General features: G+C 40.1%; 1 protein-coding gene across 1 annotated transcript; it reads left to right on the top strand.

Annotated features, from left to right (window-relative positions):
• Positions 1-3,403: 3,403 nt before the first annotated feature.
• On the top strand, positions 3,404-14,641 carry LOC142159523 (DNA-dependent protein kinase catalytic subunit-like). The gene is made up of 8 exons (XM_075214417.1): positions 3,404-3,472; positions 3,579-3,609; positions 5,013-5,170; positions 7,476-7,622; positions 7,883-8,047; positions 8,417-8,585; positions 13,322-13,371; positions 14,426-14,641. Exons 1-8 carry the CDS (start codon positions 3,404-3,406, stop codon positions 14,639-14,641), a joined length of 1,005 nt encoding a protein of 334 aa, XP_075070518.1.
• Positions 14,642-16,385: the final 1,744 nt, after the last annotated feature.

The following is a 16,385-nucleotide window of genomic DNA, read 5'->3' as shown; positions in this document are numbered from 1 at the left end:
AGACTTCAGGGGCGCTGGTCCGCTCAGGAGACCTCTCTCCCCATCAACTTAATGGAACTAAAAGCCATGCTAAAGGCCTTACAGGACGGACAGTCCATCTTTCAAGGCCAACCGGTCCGTCTGCAGTCCGACAACGCCACGGCAGTATCGTACGTCAACAGGCAGGGAGGCATCAGGAGTGCAAGAGCAATGGAGGAGACGACTCAGATTTTCACCTTGGTCGAAAACCACGTCCCCGACATTCCCCCAGTCTCTATTCCAGGCATCCAGAACTGGCAAGCAATCTATTGCTAGATGGCTTACATCTACTATTAAGCAGGCTTACATCAATGCTAACCGACCTGTGTTCGATCGTATTGTTGCCCATTCTTCCCAATCTGTGGGTGCGTCTTGGGCTGCGTGAAATTGGCCTCAGGGGACCAGTTATGCAGAGCAGCCACCTGGTCCTCGGTCCATACCTTTACTAAATTTTACCAATTCAATGTCTTCGCGTCGGCAGATGCCAGTTTTGGCCGTAGTGCTCTACGTGCCGGGCTGTCAGAACAGTCCCTCCCTTAAGGGGGCTGCTTTAGAAAGTCCCCATGGTTGCAGTGTCCCCCAGATTGGATGAAAGAGAAAAGAGGTTTTTTATACTCGCGATAAATACGTTTCTCTGATTCCATCTGGGGGGACACTGCGTTCCCTCCCTTCTGCTCTTCTACTGTTTTGGTCTTTGGTTGATTGACCCGCCCCTTCCTTGGGGCTTTATACTTGGACTGAAGGCTAAAGGAGGGTTGCGGAGGGGAGGGGTTTGTCAGTAACATACATTAACAGAGTTTACTAGTTAAGTGCCAAACTCCTCTTCCCAGGGTGGAAGGTATTCACCAGGAAATCCCACAAGGGAAATTGGGCTTAGCGGCTCCCACCCTGCAGGTCGCGGCCCTCCAGGGAAGTTCCCAGCGTAACACATGGGAGAACAGAACCAAACAGCATACAGAGAGATACAGTTCAGTATCAATTTAATAATAACTATTACCACTTAGAAGTGGAACATGAATGCAAGTTCAATGGAGTACAGGATGCACTGTAAATGATGAACCATGGCAATGTGTAGAAGGGTAGCATTAATCACCTGAGTTCCACAATGTAAGCATAATACATAGTGAATGTAGACAACAGCAAGGGCTCCTAGAAAGTGAGATACAAATACAAAGTTCACTGGAGTGCAGAGAATACTGTGGATGGTGGAGCACGGCTGTTTATACAGGAGAATAGACACAGTCAATGGAGTTAATGGTTCAGCTGAAATGTAGTAAGCATCAGCAACAGCGAGTATCACTAAAAGTCAAATAAAATGTGAGTTCGATTGTATCCATATATGCAATAACGAAGAGATGTGGAACGAGTCGGCAATGGTCAGCAATCCATGCAGAGTCAGCGGGTGTTGATAGCAGAGATCAGTGGAATTAGAAATACAGCAAAGATGAGCAACGGCTTACCACAAGAGTGTGGACCAATTCAGCAGTAGCCAGCGGTACATGTAGGAGAGCTAGCGGCCGTAGACCACAGCGACACCACAGATGAAATGGACCAGATGAACAGAGATCAGCAAACACTGAGTAACAGCAAATGATAACCCACGGCTTACCACAGGGATGTGAAAAGAGTAGCAGCAGTCAGCAGTGTATGCAGAGTAGCTACCACTACACCACCGTGCTGCCCATATAAAAACAGAACTAGTTAACTATGTACCCATATAAACTAACAAGCATATATGAATGGCTGAATAACAGCTCTGTTGTGAGTAACAATGGGACTTTCCCCTACTCATGCAGTTTGCACCAATAGAGTGTGAGCTTTTTTTACCATTACTGCACACTTCGGACTATACTAAGCCTGTTACAGACATAACATGCTACTGTATTATAGGCGTGTGCGGGCACTGTCAAACACCCTTACAGATCAAGTAGGGAAATTTAGTTGACCAGTCAAATATGTCATCTTCCTTTTTGACTGGATCTTCATTCTCAAAACCTCTTCTTTTTTTTTTTTCCCCTGCATTTCTATTGAACCCATGAATCTTAAGTGATCCCATGTTTAGATCATGCTATGAGCACAGAATCCCTCCGTCGTTTATATGGTTTGGGAATCCTACTTGGCCTGTTGCTGTTAGTTTTTATGATCAAGATGTTTTAACTCTTTCTTAGTTGCTTCATACAGAGGGATCTGGAAAGAGGTCTGCCTTTGAATTCTCTTAGTGTGCAGGTGTTTTCTGTTTTCTTTTTTTATGAAGTACCAGCTGGAAGGTAATTTTTTATATTTCATCCAGAAGGTAATTATTCTGCTAGTGGTTTATGAGGACCACAGGGCTGCAGAGGCTCTTCTGCTGAACTGGATATTAATACGGCAGTTCTATTCTGGGTACCTGTTCCCTCTTGGCTGATGGCAAACTTGACTAGGACTGATGGTCGCAGTGAAACCTACTTATTCTTCAGTAAGGTGAGACAGTCTGGCAGCGAATCAGAAGGAATTATCTGCATTCCGCTTCACTGCCAGACGGTCAGTGTACTGTAGAGGTTAGTGTCTCTCTTCCATTCCCAAGGGGGCTTGTTAACTGTATTGAGAGGTATGGCATATGTACAGAATGGTTCCTCTTTTCTTGTAGAGTTAAGTTTTTTATTTGCACCCTTGGTATAAAATAAAGGCTGGATATCCACCTCTGCTCATAATCTGCTATACATAGGACATGGAACATTATGCACCAGTTTAATTAGTGTAGTTAGGTTAGTTTTAATAGGTGAGTGTGTTTGTCACTACTCTGGGCAGGACTGACTGTTACTGTTCTTGAGTTTGTTAGTAGCTATGCCCAGGAGGCATAAGTAGCATCCCAGAAAGTTGTCGCAGTCCTCAGATTTTTCTCCACCAGAAAAGCAGAATTCAGATAACACAGCCATTTCTCCCCATCTCTTGACAGTTCTGCTGCTTCTGCTTTGCACTAATTTCAAATACATCTGTCATAATTAAACGCTCAATTACACAGCTGTATTAAGTTACATGCTGGTTTAAGGAAATGTATGTTTCTCTGTAAGCAAAAGGCAGGTCAACTTCTGTAAAATTTTGTAGGTATACTCCTAAGAAGTCACTGTTGAAATCCATAGCTCAACCTATTGAATATAAGTAGAAGCAACCTGTTGGTCGCTTATCAATTGCAAAGCAATTCCTCAGCATGTTCCCTGTCCATCATCCCTGTAGAATTCACTTACCACTGTTGGAGGAAATTGGATCTCCTGGGAGAAACACCTATATACACAATGTATATGTCCTCTTTGTTCAGATTTTTTTTTAGGTAGATTTATTTTATATTATATATAAATAAATATGTATGAATATTATATATTTTATTTTAACTTATTAAAACAAAAAAATGTCTTTCTCAGATGCAAAAACCTCAAAAGAGATTTATGAATTCACAGTGAAGGCAATAAATCCTCAGGTACTGTTACTATATGGTTTAATATTCATGCACTTTAAGAATAGCATGTTTCTCTTTCTTAAAAAATGCGTGATAATTTATATTAATATATATATATTTTGCATAGATCGACCAGAAAAGATATGCTGTTCCTTCAGGTGAGTCCATGCATGTCCTCTTTGGTAGAAATGTCTGTGTTTTAGATTACTTTTGTTTTTACTTATAGTCTTAACGTGACCACACACTGTGATATTGGAAATTACCAGCTGTCACCTAATTTTGCCAGCTATTTGTGTGGGCAAATTGGGTAGTGATCCTGTTGCTCATGTTGCCAGCTTATCATCATAAATTATGTGAATGGATTGTTCGACTTGCCTGTCTCATACCCTCGTATTTCCTAATTTAAAGCTCTGACACATCAAGATCGTTTGCCTGTCGTCATTGCTTGTTATCTCGAATTTCCAAGATTTATGTTCACCATATTTAATCTGAAAAGCTCTTCATTATTCTATCAGCCTGTCATTTGCTCTTCAGGGCTTTAAAGGAACACTTATTCCCTAATGCAGAGTTGAACGTACACACCTGTTTGTGTAACTTAAATTGCATTAATCTGCTTTGCGCATACCCACAGAAAAATCCTACAAATATGCAGAGTTGCGCTTTTAGAGGTGTGATGTGGGAGGGAAGAGGAGATTCTAATGTAGGATCACAAGCCGATGCAGACCTGATTGCAGAAGCAGTGGTCTAAGTGGTCCATTAAAACATTTTTCAGGAAATATTATAGGGATTATTACCTCAAGAAACGTCTTAATTGTGGCTTGGCCAGGAAACTGTATATGCTTAACATTGTTTTATGTCAGGCCAGATCTTGTATATGGGCACCCAGGATTTTTGTAGATCCTTTTCTACTGTGAAAGAGCATAGTATACTGCAGCCAACTTCTACATTCTACTGTCCTGATCTGACATGTTAATCACACCCTAATAACAGCCCTTAATCATGTGGCCACAAGTACCCTTTCTTGGTGTCGTTCATAACTGCTGTGACTTCCTAAAATATACTGCTATCTACTACTTCTATCCAAATGATTTGGACACTGACCAACACACATACTTCCAGACTCTCATCTCCGCTCTGGCTGTTAACTCTCTGTCTCTTTAATACATTTAGGGGGAGATTCAATTAGCCACAAAGTCCCCAAGTTTGCGGTGAGGGATGTACATGGTTATTATGTTTATTAATAATGATGAAATTAATTCCAGGCTGATATATAAATGTGCAGTGATATATACCTGAGAGAAGGACAATCTTTGATTGCTGATAGCCGTTTTGTGGATGAAGCATCGTTTCAAAGCATTAATTAGTCATCAGCGCATTTAATGAAGTGGGGGGTGTGTGACGTCAACATCCTTTCCATATGATTGCATTCTCTTTTGATAATTTGTTAATTGAATTGGAATGGACCAATTACTTATTAGAGATCATAGATTTCTTCAATAAATAATCTTTATTTAAAAATGTTAAAAAAAAGAAATAAATGATATCTTTATATTTATTGCAGCTGGCTTAAATCTTCTGGCTCTACATGCTTCCCAATTTAGTAACTATCTTATGGAACACTATCAATCTCTCTTTGAAATACTATCCAAGTGGTGTGGCCACACAAATCAGGAGATGAAGAAACTTGCATTTGCAGCTCTAGACTCCTTCCTGAAACAAGTATGTGGTTTTTGTTTTTGTTTCTCTGCCTAAGGACGGACACTGGTGGACTCCTTTTTTATGTTGGCAAAGAAAGCATTTTGGTTTTTTGCTGGATTGCTTTTATATAAGTAACAATGCCTCCATCAGTTATCCCTGTGTTTAGTGAGCTATCCAGTGAGTCTATCTTTACTAACTTACCAAATTTTGTTAACAAAGTTTCTGCCTTTACAAATGTAAAATCACCAAAATGATAACCGTGAACCTTTCTTAGAGCTTGGTTATTACACTAAATACACATGGGAATAGGTCAGTAATAAGTTGCATGTAATATTTTACAGACAAATATTCATGTATATGCAGATGTACACAAATATAAATGCAGTAGTTTTTCAAGGGAAGACAGTGTAATTTTGCCACTGTATAAATCATTGGTAAGACCTCATCTTGAATATGCGGTACAGTTCTGAACACCACTCTATAAAAAAGATAATTTGGAACTAAAAAAGGGTTCAGAGAAGGGCGACAAAATTGATAAAGGGTATGGAGTCATTAAGTTATGAGGAAAGGTTAGCCAGTTTAGGCATGTTTACTTTAGAAAAGAGGCATCTAAGGGGAGATATGATTACTATGTACAAATACATTAGGGGTCAATACAGAGAGCTTTCATGGGAACTTTTTACCCCAAGGACCGTACACAGGACACGTGGTCATCCCCTAAGGTTAGAGGAGAGGAAATTTCACAACCAGCAAAGGAAGGGGTTCTTTACAGTAAGAGCAGTCAAGATATGGAATTCATTGCCAGGGAAGGTTGTGATGGCAGATTCAATAGATATGTTTAAGAGAGGGTTAGACAAATTTTTAGCGGAAAGGTGTATCCAGGGATACGACCGTTAATTTAAAATAAAGGATAGTAGTGGATATAGGGTAAAAATTGGATTGCAATATTGAGTCTGGGGGGATTTTCAAAATTGAAACAGATGGGCGGTTGCCTACTCTGGATTAATTTCAAATATAAGTGCAGGATCGTAGGAGATCCAAAATAGGTTGAACTTGATGGACTGGTGTCTTTTTTTCAACCTCAACAACTATGTTACTATGTATTATATAGAATTCATCCAAACATATAAAAATTATTAATTAGACTTTTAACATTTAAAAAAAATAAATAGTACAAACACAGTTAAAATATCACTTAATATTCTATAGAATAGAATATTCAGCACGGAGAGGAGTAAACAGATAGTGAATTGTAAATATTTATATTGTACATTTAGAGGTAAAAGTTCCCTTCACTTAGGAAGCAATATTATAGATCCATTGATGGGAAAGTGAATTATGGATTGTACCATTAAAAAGGGAGTGTGCAATAAAGGTAAATAAATTGCGAAGAGTGGTCAGTGGTTGTTAAAGTAAAACACGTGTGTACAAACCAGTGTACTGTATTTCTTAACGTTGCATGCAAAGTAAGCATTATTTTGACCACTATTTAGTGCGTTTCCATCCAAATTTCAGACTCCTATCCCATTACATGGGGAAATCATATTTGTAAATCCAGTAGGATTCATGATGGTCAAGTATACTAAATAATCTCTGCCAACGCCAACCCTATTTGCTATGTACATCATATCAGCCTTAAAATATTTAGATTAGATTTATAAATGTGAATAGCATGTTTGATTAAAATATAGAATTTAATGTAAATAACGAAGTTTGCACAATATTCTGTGTAAAACTGTTCGTTATCAAAAAAAGCCACACAAGTGAAGAGAGAGAACCTGCATATGATATATCTGTTGGTACAACACAGGACTTAGCCATGAATAAAATCAAAAATATAAAATTATTCTCCAAATGTATTACATAATTCTAAGGAATGCTTTATTCTTTAATATTATTTCCATTTAAGTGGTGGCAAAATTATGAGACGACCTAATGACACATTATGAAGTGCAAACTATTACGGTACTCACTTGTTCCATTATTCCAGTCATCCTGTTGTTACTTGAAATAGTCTAGACCCCAGTTTTTTAACTGATCCGCTTTGTAATTGGCTACATACTGTATACATACATAAATGTCTGTAGAATATTATGGATACATTTTTACAGTTTGTTTTTCTGTCTGTTTGGCGACAGTATATGTAACACAGCTGTCTGCTATTGATGTGTAAACCACAAATTTAGATGCTGGTGTGGTATCTAGATTATGCTGGGTTTGAAAATTGTTTTAACTTTTATATTAATAAAAGCAATACAAGACCTCAGTATAAATATGGACATCTCAGTGTGGTGAATTCGCTATGTTCTATCCCCCACTTTTCTAGGTAGCATTGCTGGTTACTAATGATGCTGCGGCTCACAAGAGCAAGCTACAGTTCTTCATGGAGCAGTTTTATAGGATTATCAAGAAGATGGAGTCAACCAACAAGGAGCTCTCTATTGCTATCCGGGGATACGGGCTGTTTGCTGCGGTATGATTAATTTTTAATTTATAACTATTTTGTTGTATATGTAATATGATATTTTGTAATTAATCAAATCTGAGATGTGAATTTGAAAAAGTATTAAGTATACTTAACTCATATAATCATTGTTGTTATGTGGATTTTAATATTCTTTATGGGAAAACCTTGCTTTTCCATACCGGAATGACAGTTTCTATAGTATGTACCATTGTTATAGTATAAATGAAATGCAATTGACATGTCTTTTTGTTACTTTATATTTAAAGCCCTGCAAAGCAGTGAATGCAAAGGATGTGGATTTTATGTATATTGAACTCATTCAGCGTTGTAAGCAAATGTACCTCACAGAGGCAGACACAGAAGAGGACAATGTGTACCAGCTGCCAAACTTCCTTCAATCAATTGCAAGTGTCATACTTCATTTGGACACTGTAAGTAGATCCCATACTGCTAATCACAAAATATGTACAATGCATCCGAAGCTTTTCAAAGCAGAATCCCAGCTCTGTGCCTCGCATGACTGGTTTACCCCTATAACCTTCTCTCTGATGTGCAGTGTTGATGCTTTTGCACCCAGTTTGTTTATTAGTTTATTATGTTTGTCCCCGATTGTAAAGCGCTACGTAATATGTTGGCACTATATAAATAAATGATGATGATACTGCCTGTAGAGTACAGCTCCTGAGACAAGGTACTCTCCTTACCCTGTCTCCTTAAATAAGGTACCCTTTCAAGCCACAGAAAAGTGGGCGTATTTATTGTAGCCAACACAGGCCATTATGATATGCTTTTCTTTTCAGATTCCTGAGGTGTACACACCTGTTCTCGAGCGGCTCCTGGTGCTACAGATAGACTCCTTTCCACAATACAGCTTGAAAATGCAGTCCTCTTGCTGCAAGTCAATCATCAAAGTGTTCTTGTCTCTGGCGGGGAAAGGGCCAGTTCTTTGGAGCCTGATTAGTACTGTGGGTGAGTTTACAAAATCAGTTGCAATTGAAAATGTTGGTTTAGTCTGCAATAAAGCATGCAGAATTTTTGGTACTACTACACGCCAGTCTTGTCTATAACCGTGATGGGCAACAGTAGGACCGATAGGACAGACATGATCTGCTGTGTTCTCCTATGCGGTCCCCAGCTGATTTCTGCTTTATGTCCAATCAGGGCTATAAGTGAGGTGTTTTAGGGAAAATGGGAGGTCGGAGAGGAATTTTGAATAAATGAGATTGTAAAGGATATTTCTCCTTCATCCATTCTGGGGGACACTGCTACCATGGGGTTGTATGAGGGCGCATAGAGTTGGCACTTAAATAGTTATCAACTAAGTTTGCTGCTGACTCTTTCCCTCTGCAGCCCCACAGACCTCAGTTTTGTTTAAGTGCCCAAGGAGTTGGGTATTGTTTCAGTATTGCTCTGCAGTACATGGTGCTAGATTAGATTTGTATTTTTTTAGTGTTATTGACATGTCGGTGAGGTTAGGAGGTGATTAGTGTTATGTTTTACACTGGTTCATTTAGTTTTAAATGGAATTTAGTTCCGTTTTTGTTTATTAAAAAAAGAACAAGAAGAAAATAGAATCAGCCACTATGTGACTGTCACTGTATTCTCCCAATGGGTCTGGCGCTGCCTCAGGCATAGAGCGAGGGGACTTCGTCTGAGGAGCGGCCATTTTCCGGGAAATGCCAAGTTTTTCGCTGACGCGGAGGAGGGACTTTGATTTCATCTGGCCACAATCTGATCACAGATTAAAAGACTGCAACGCAAAAGAAAAAAAGGAGAGCTATAATAAGCAAAAGCCTCCAGTGAGCGGGTAGGATAATCCTCCCCAGTGCGGGGAGTGTAACAGTGACCCCCCCTGCTGATTGATGCACTACAAAGGCAGGAAAATTCAGAGTTTACCTCAGAGGACTCCTGACTGAAATAATGGTGAATCCATCTGCTGCTGACTTCCATTTCTTGAAGAAACAATTTCAGCCAAGTACCCCAGTGGGGGAAGTTGTTCTTGATATAAGTCAGTATATATTTCTCTACAGTTTAGAGTTTTATTATAGAATGCTCTAAAGTTAATGGAGACAGTATTTCACATGAGTGTTCAGTGAAATTATTATGAGACATTCATTTTATTACCCAGAGATTAATTTCCATACTGTTTTGAGGCAATAGCCAGGGTCAAAACATAAGTGATTAAACTATCTATTATCTCAGCGGTGTTATTGTTTATGGCATGTCTGTTTCTTTTTAAATAATAGTGATTAAAAACTGAGGAGGAGCATGTCATTTTCATATAGCACTGCTCTCCCTTCACAAATTGGTATGTTCCTTGAAGCCAATTCACGGAACTGGACAGGCTGCTCTCTATCAGTAGTATACTGTGTGTGACTGACAGGCTGCTCTCTGTCAGCAATATACTGTGTGTGTGTGACTGACAGGCTGCTCTCTATGTGCGGGTACTCTGTCCTAGACATGGTTCTGGAGGGATGAGTGCTTTACATCAGTTTTTCCTTACACATATATATACAAATAGATATCAGTAGAATATTTTCTGATTCCTTCACATAGTTATCAACTTATTGATGAGATTCTTCTATTGTGAGGATTATTCTGTTAAATATATTAACACAAGATTATGTTGGGGAGTACACCTCTGGGTTTATTTCTGTAGAGTTAGGAGATATGTATGTGTATTTATATAAACTCATAATGCTATGTATAAACACTTAACTGAAACTATTTCTCAGTTTGATCCAGAACTGGACAGTATGATTAGCCAAGCAACCGGAGGTAAATATACTTACCACTTGTCCATAAACCACGAACTCCATGTTTCGGGTCTTTTTGGAGATCCTTTCATGTGAACATGGGCTATAAAGTTCAGCCTGCCAATAGAAGTAGACTTCTTGCAACTTGAGGACAGTTGCAGACAGGTAGAGATGCTTACTCCAAAAGACGTCCAAATCACAAAATCTTAAAAAAATAAATAAAGATAAAGTAAATTTTAAAGTTTTATTCAAACCTGTTCTTAGTGCCCAAACAAGATGGTTCATTTCTATCAATTCTAAACCTCAAGGGGCTAAACCAACATCTACGAGTAGACAAGTTTCGGATAGGATCAGTTCTTTGTTTTTACAGTAGGAAGCTCCCATTATCAATTTAGGGTGATCCCCTTCGGCTTTTCACAGCCCAGAGAGTTTTCACAAAAATTATGGCATTAATGGCAGCACATTTACGTGCCTTGGGAGGGAACATTATTCCGCATTTGCACTATTTTCTCCTCAAAGCCTTATCAGGTTCTTTTCTCTATCAGCATCTGACCATGTATATTCGAATTTTCGAATTCTGGAAAGCAACATGGTTGTATAATCAATTATTCCAGATCCCAGTTGATGCCTTCACAGAGGATGAAGTTTCTAGAATTAGCTATGGACACCAATATTCTGAAGATCCTGTCTCCAGAATTTTCTCTATTGATCCCTACAACTCTCTGTACGGTTAATCCTGAGTCACCTTTGTCCTATGCGCTTGGGCATGGGGATTCTAGGGTTCATGGTATCGACGTTCGAAACCCTCCCATTCGGTTGTTTCCACTCTCGTACATTTCAGTGGAATTTATATAGACAATGGTCAGGCCCCCCTTTTTTCATCTGGAGACCCAACGAATCAGACTCTCCAGAGAGACTCCTCAACCTCTTAAATGGTGGCTAGTTCAAGATCTTCTGATGATGGGCCAATCTCTTGTCCTGTTTCTTGGATTCTGGTGACCACAGATGCCAGTCTGAAGGGCTGGGGAGCTGTTGTTCTCCAGCTTAGTTTCCAGGGTCTTTGGACAGACAGGGAGGCACTTTGGCCCATAGATGTTCTCGAGCTAAGAGCCATGCTGTTAGCCCTCCAGGGAGCTCAGTCTCTCCTTCATGGAAAACCAGTCTACCTTCAATCCGTCAATGCTGCTGCAGTGGCATATGTAAATCGCCAAGGAGGAACAAGATGTGCAGGAGCTATGCTGGTAGCGGAACAGGTCTTCTTTTGGGAGGAGAAATTCGTTCCAGCGATTTCGCCAAGGTTTATTCCCGTAGTGAACAACTAGAAGCGGATTATCTCAGCAGGCATGCAATTCTTCCAGGAGAATAAGAACTGCATCCTCAGGTGTTTCAGGTGTTAGTCTGAAAATGGTGCCTGCCAAATCATGATTTGATGGCATCCACACACAATCACTAAGTTCCACTAAGTTCCAAGATTCTGCGCAAGAACCACAGTTTCTCTGGCTGTGGATGTAATGTCCATGAGGTGGGACTCCTGTTTAGGATATCACTTCCCACCAATTCTGATGATCCTGCGGTTTCTAAGGCAAGTACTGTTGGAAGGTTTTCCGGTCATTCTGGTGGCACGGAATTGGTCCAGGCGGCTCTGATTCGCCAACATCTTGCTTCTGTTGGAAGGATCAGGCTGGGCTCTTCCTCTCAGGCCCGATCTTCTCAGTCAGGAGTCATTTACACCATCCGGACTTACCTCAGCTGGCTTTAATGGTGTGGCTGTTGAAGCCGACCTCTGACGGTCGAGGAGGTTCTCTTACAGGGTAGTGGAGACCCACAAAAAGGGTCGGAAGCCGGTATTTGCTAAGATTTATTACAAAATGTGGAGGATCTATGTGCAGTAGTGCGAGAAGAAGTGTCATAACCTTGCCTCTTTCAGATTAGCCGTTTTTCTCTCCTTTCTTCAGGATGGGTTAGAGATGGGACTAAGACCGAGTTCTTTGAAAGTTCAGGTCTCTGCGCTTTCTATTTGTTTTCAGCGCCGGTTGGTTTTCCTCCCTGACATTTGTACTTTCCTTCAGGGGGTGATTCATGTTTAGCCTCCCAATGTTAATCCGTTGGCCTCATGGGATTTGAACCTGATTATTGAGGATCTTCAGTGCCCTCTATTCGAACCCCTGGAGTCGGCTGATCTGCGTTTCTTGACGTGGAAGGTGTTGTTTTTGCTGGCCATTGCATCTACTCAACGGGTGTCGGAGCTTGGAGTCTTGTCCTGTAGGGATCCTTATGTGGTCCATGAGGATAGGGCGGCAGTTCATTGTTCCGCACCTGCTTTTTTGCCTAAGGTGGTTCCGGCCTTTAAGAGAAGGGATTGCACCTTCTGGGCCTTCTTCCTCTGACGTGATCCGGGCTTTACGGGTTTAGATGGACAGGACTTCTGCTGGTTGCAGGTCTGACCCTCTTTTTGTCCTGTACAATTTTCAAAGGAGAGATTGGCCGGCCACTAAGCAGACCATTGCTCGTCTGATTAGGTATATGTTTAAGCTTGCTTATGTGTGTAGATATCGGCCTGTGTTTCAGGTTCTCACGGTGCACTCTCCCCATGCGGTGGGGGCTTCCTGGGCTGCTCGCCATGGGGCATCTACAGAGCAGCTGTTTAGGGTGGCGACCAGGTCCTCGGTTCATACCTTTTACGATGTTTTGCCAGTTTTGCGTCTGCAGACGCCAGTTTCGGCCACAGTGTTTTGCGAGCTAGTAGACCAAAGCATTCCCTCCCTTCGGTGCTACTTTAGAAGGTCCCCAGGGTAGCAGTGTCCCCCAGAGTGGATGAAGGAGAAAAAAAAGATTTTTGTACTTGCGTTAAATCTTTCTCCGATTCCACCTTTCAAGTAAAGGTGTTTTTATTTTCTTCTTTAAATTGCATTATTGATTTGTATTCTTGTCTAAAAATCATTCTTACAGTTCATCAAGGATTAATCAGAGTCTGTTCCAAGCCAATCGTATTTGCAAAGGTAATGTTTACAATATTATGTTTTCATTTGTAAGTAGTTTGTATGTGAGTTTTAAGCATTGGCGCAATGACAACATCTCCTAATATTATAGGTTTAGAAATAAACTAAGGTTTCTCACATCAGTCATTTGAAATTCATAGCATGAGTGTTGTAATACTACAGCGCTAGAATATACTAGATTGAGGACAAGGTGGCATATTTTAAGTTGCATTTGTGGTATAGTGAAAATGTCTATACAAATTGTGCCATGCTTGGTGAATATAAAAACAACACACTGGTTAGGGGAATAAAGTTATACATGTTGTGACTCAGTAGCGATTCCACTCTTGTTAAAGTGATAAACTGTTTGAACCAGTAATATAGTTTGTTGATGGAGATGTGAAGCCGACATGGTCAGTGAGACCAGGGGGTATATTTACTAAACTGCGGGTTTGAAAAAGGGAAGATGTTGCCTATAGCAACCAGATTCTAGCTGTTTTGTAGAATGTGCTAAATAAATGATAACTAGAATCTTTTTGCTATCGGCAACATCTCCACTTTTTCAAACCCGCAGTTTAGTAATTATACCCCCAAGGCTTCACAATGAGAGGGGGGTGTAGGCAATCACTGTTTGACATGTCATGGACTGCCAGAGAGGCCTGCTGGACTGTATGTGGCCTGTGAGCTGCCTGTTGAACAGCGTCTGTTACAGACAGCTCATACAGATCATGCAGAATTTCTGGTAAACCAATTTTAAATACATGTTTGCCTATTGGTAAAATTGTCCACATGTAATTTGTGCTTTGATCAAACCAGTTTTTGTCAGGATCAAGCAGAGTGTTCAGTAACAATGTAAATTAATTTTCACAAATTGCTGTTTACTAAATAAAACAAACTAACATTTAAATACTGAATAGAAATCCAATCAAGGTATATTTTTTTAATTTTAATTGGGGGTATTGATACATGTTCTTGTAATGATTTTGTATTCAATGGGGTTCATGGTTTATTAATGTACTGATTTGATTAATACTTAATGACTTTGAGCGTTATTGATTGCATGTCTTTTGCTTAGGACGGATATGGGAAGGATGGCTCTGATGAGACCACAGCTTCTAGTGAGGTCCGAGCAGGGAAGTGGAAAGTTCCCTCTTACAAAGACTATCTTGATCTCTTCAGAAAAGTATTGGACTGTGATCAGGTAAAATATAATTTTTTTTGTTTTAATTCGCACACAGATGGAGCAGGATTTTATTTTGATGATACAACGCCTGTTATTACAGCATGCTGATTCCACAGCCCATGTATAAGTATGTAGTTTTTCCGTGGTCCCTCTACCAGTAGAGAGCTGGGTTAGCTTGGCATGATCTTCACCATGATGTCCTGTCAGTGGGAGGCGCCTGATCACATCATGTGCCCAATTCTACCTTGCCCCATCTGACCATTTTTAGCAGTGTACAGTTGCATCATTTCAACAGTATTGAGTGGTGCACTATCAGGTAAATGGACCTAAACATATCTCCAAAAATACTCACCTATGCTCTGCTCCTCTCACTGCTACCACCTCTGCTGAAAGATGATTTTTGCCCACTTGCTTCTATCCATTAATATATCTTGGACTGTCAATATTAATAACTTTGGTGACTTCTACAGCAGCTAGTATGAGTTCAATCTCTTCCCCAGGAAGAGCTGAGCGATCTGGAAAAAAAAGACTTGAAAGGTCAGTCTAATTAAGACTCCACCCCAAATGGCTTCTTCGTAATCTGCTGAATTTCAACACATATATACTGTATGTTATGTTAATTTGGTCCAGCAGCTGAAATTGAGTAAACATTGCCAATCCCCTAGCTGGACAGGATTATAAAACTGTAGATTGAGATTAAATTGGATACATAGATATTATATATATATATCACAATTATGAGCTACTAGCAAACCCATATACTGTATTTTGTTTTTAAACAGCATTGAATAAATTAAATATTTTATGATAGTTTTCTTTTTATCCACAAATATATTTTCACTTTAGTAAATTCTTCATTAAAATAATTATGGAACACCACTAACTGTAACATAAATATTAATATAAACTTTTTCCATAGTTACCTTAAAAGTGCATTGCAAAAATACACCTCCACTGACAATTTAATTTGACCAACAAAGAAATGTGATTATTTCCATTCACAATATTTGCACTGTCCTATAAAGTGGTGAGTGGAGATAACAAATCATCTGAGCCAAAAAGGGTCACAATGGTTTTCTGTCATAGGATTGTGCTGTTTTGTGAAGCAGTGATCAAAAATACTAACAGTTCAGCTTTGCCAAATAGGGAATGTGGTAATTTTCATGCATAAAACTAAGCTGCTTGTGACAGGATGGACCGCCTATGCCACCCTGTTTGTTGTTGCTGGGAACCGGCTGGGTTTACTTTACCACCGTTCCCTTTCGTTATTACGAATACGCCCCTCCTTCCGCAGTGGGAGGGGCCTGCTGCCACCACTGAGCTCCTTCTATGGTACTCGGAACCACTTTCCTTCTGGGTCGCTGATGCTGCTAGCGTGTCTCATTGCTGATGTACCAGGGCTGGTAACTCTGGACCTCTTACTATGGATCCGGGTTGCTGTGAGTGGATCCCCCCTGGCCTATCACATTGACCGGGGCTGCTGGGTAGCAGGCAGAGCGGTGGTGCTGAAAAGGCTTGGGTCCAAACCTCAGAGACAGCCGGAGAACGGATTAGATTTAGGGTCTAATCTATGGATCACAGGAATACAGCGATATTGAAGATGTTTCCAAGCAGGTCTTTGAAGTAAGATGGTTTATTTGCTCACACTAGTTTGAGGTACCAGTGATCAAGTCAGATGTTGAAATCAGAAGAACACTTACATGCTCACACAGCTCATCTTTTATACAGTTCAGAAATAGTCTATTTTTAGAATCAGGATGTAACTCTGCTTAGCAAAACATAAATTTACGTGCATTGCAAAGCTAACGATATTTACATTTATCTGTCAAATTCTAGAAAAGCTGTGATGTCC

The sequence above is a fragment of the Mixophyes fleayi genome, chromosome 5 (assembly GCF_038048845.1).
Source record: "Mixophyes fleayi isolate aMixFle1 chromosome 5, aMixFle1.hap1, whole genome shotgun sequence".
NCBI lineage: Eukaryota > Metazoa > Chordata > Amphibia > Anura > Limnodynastidae > Mixophyes > Mixophyes fleayi.
The sequence above is the reverse complement of the archived record's forward strand: the minus strand, read 5'-3'. Positions and strand labels throughout refer to the sequence as shown.

What these genes read in the sequence shown, in the direction of transcription:
- LOC142159523 (XM_075214417.1), top strand. Translation starts at nt 3,404, where the DNA reads ATGTCTTTCTCAGATGCAAAAACCTCAAAAGAGATTTATGAATTCACA. An exon ending in TGAAGGCAATAAATCCTCAG is followed by an intron (nt 3,473 to 3,578) that starts GTACTGTTACTA and finishes TATTTTGCATAG; the next exon opens with ATCGACCAGAAAAGATATGC. An exon ending in TAGACTCCTTCCTGAAACAA is followed by an intron (nt 5,171 to 7,475) that starts GTATGTGGTTTT and finishes CCACTTTTCTAG; the next exon opens with GTAGCATTGCTGGTTACTAA.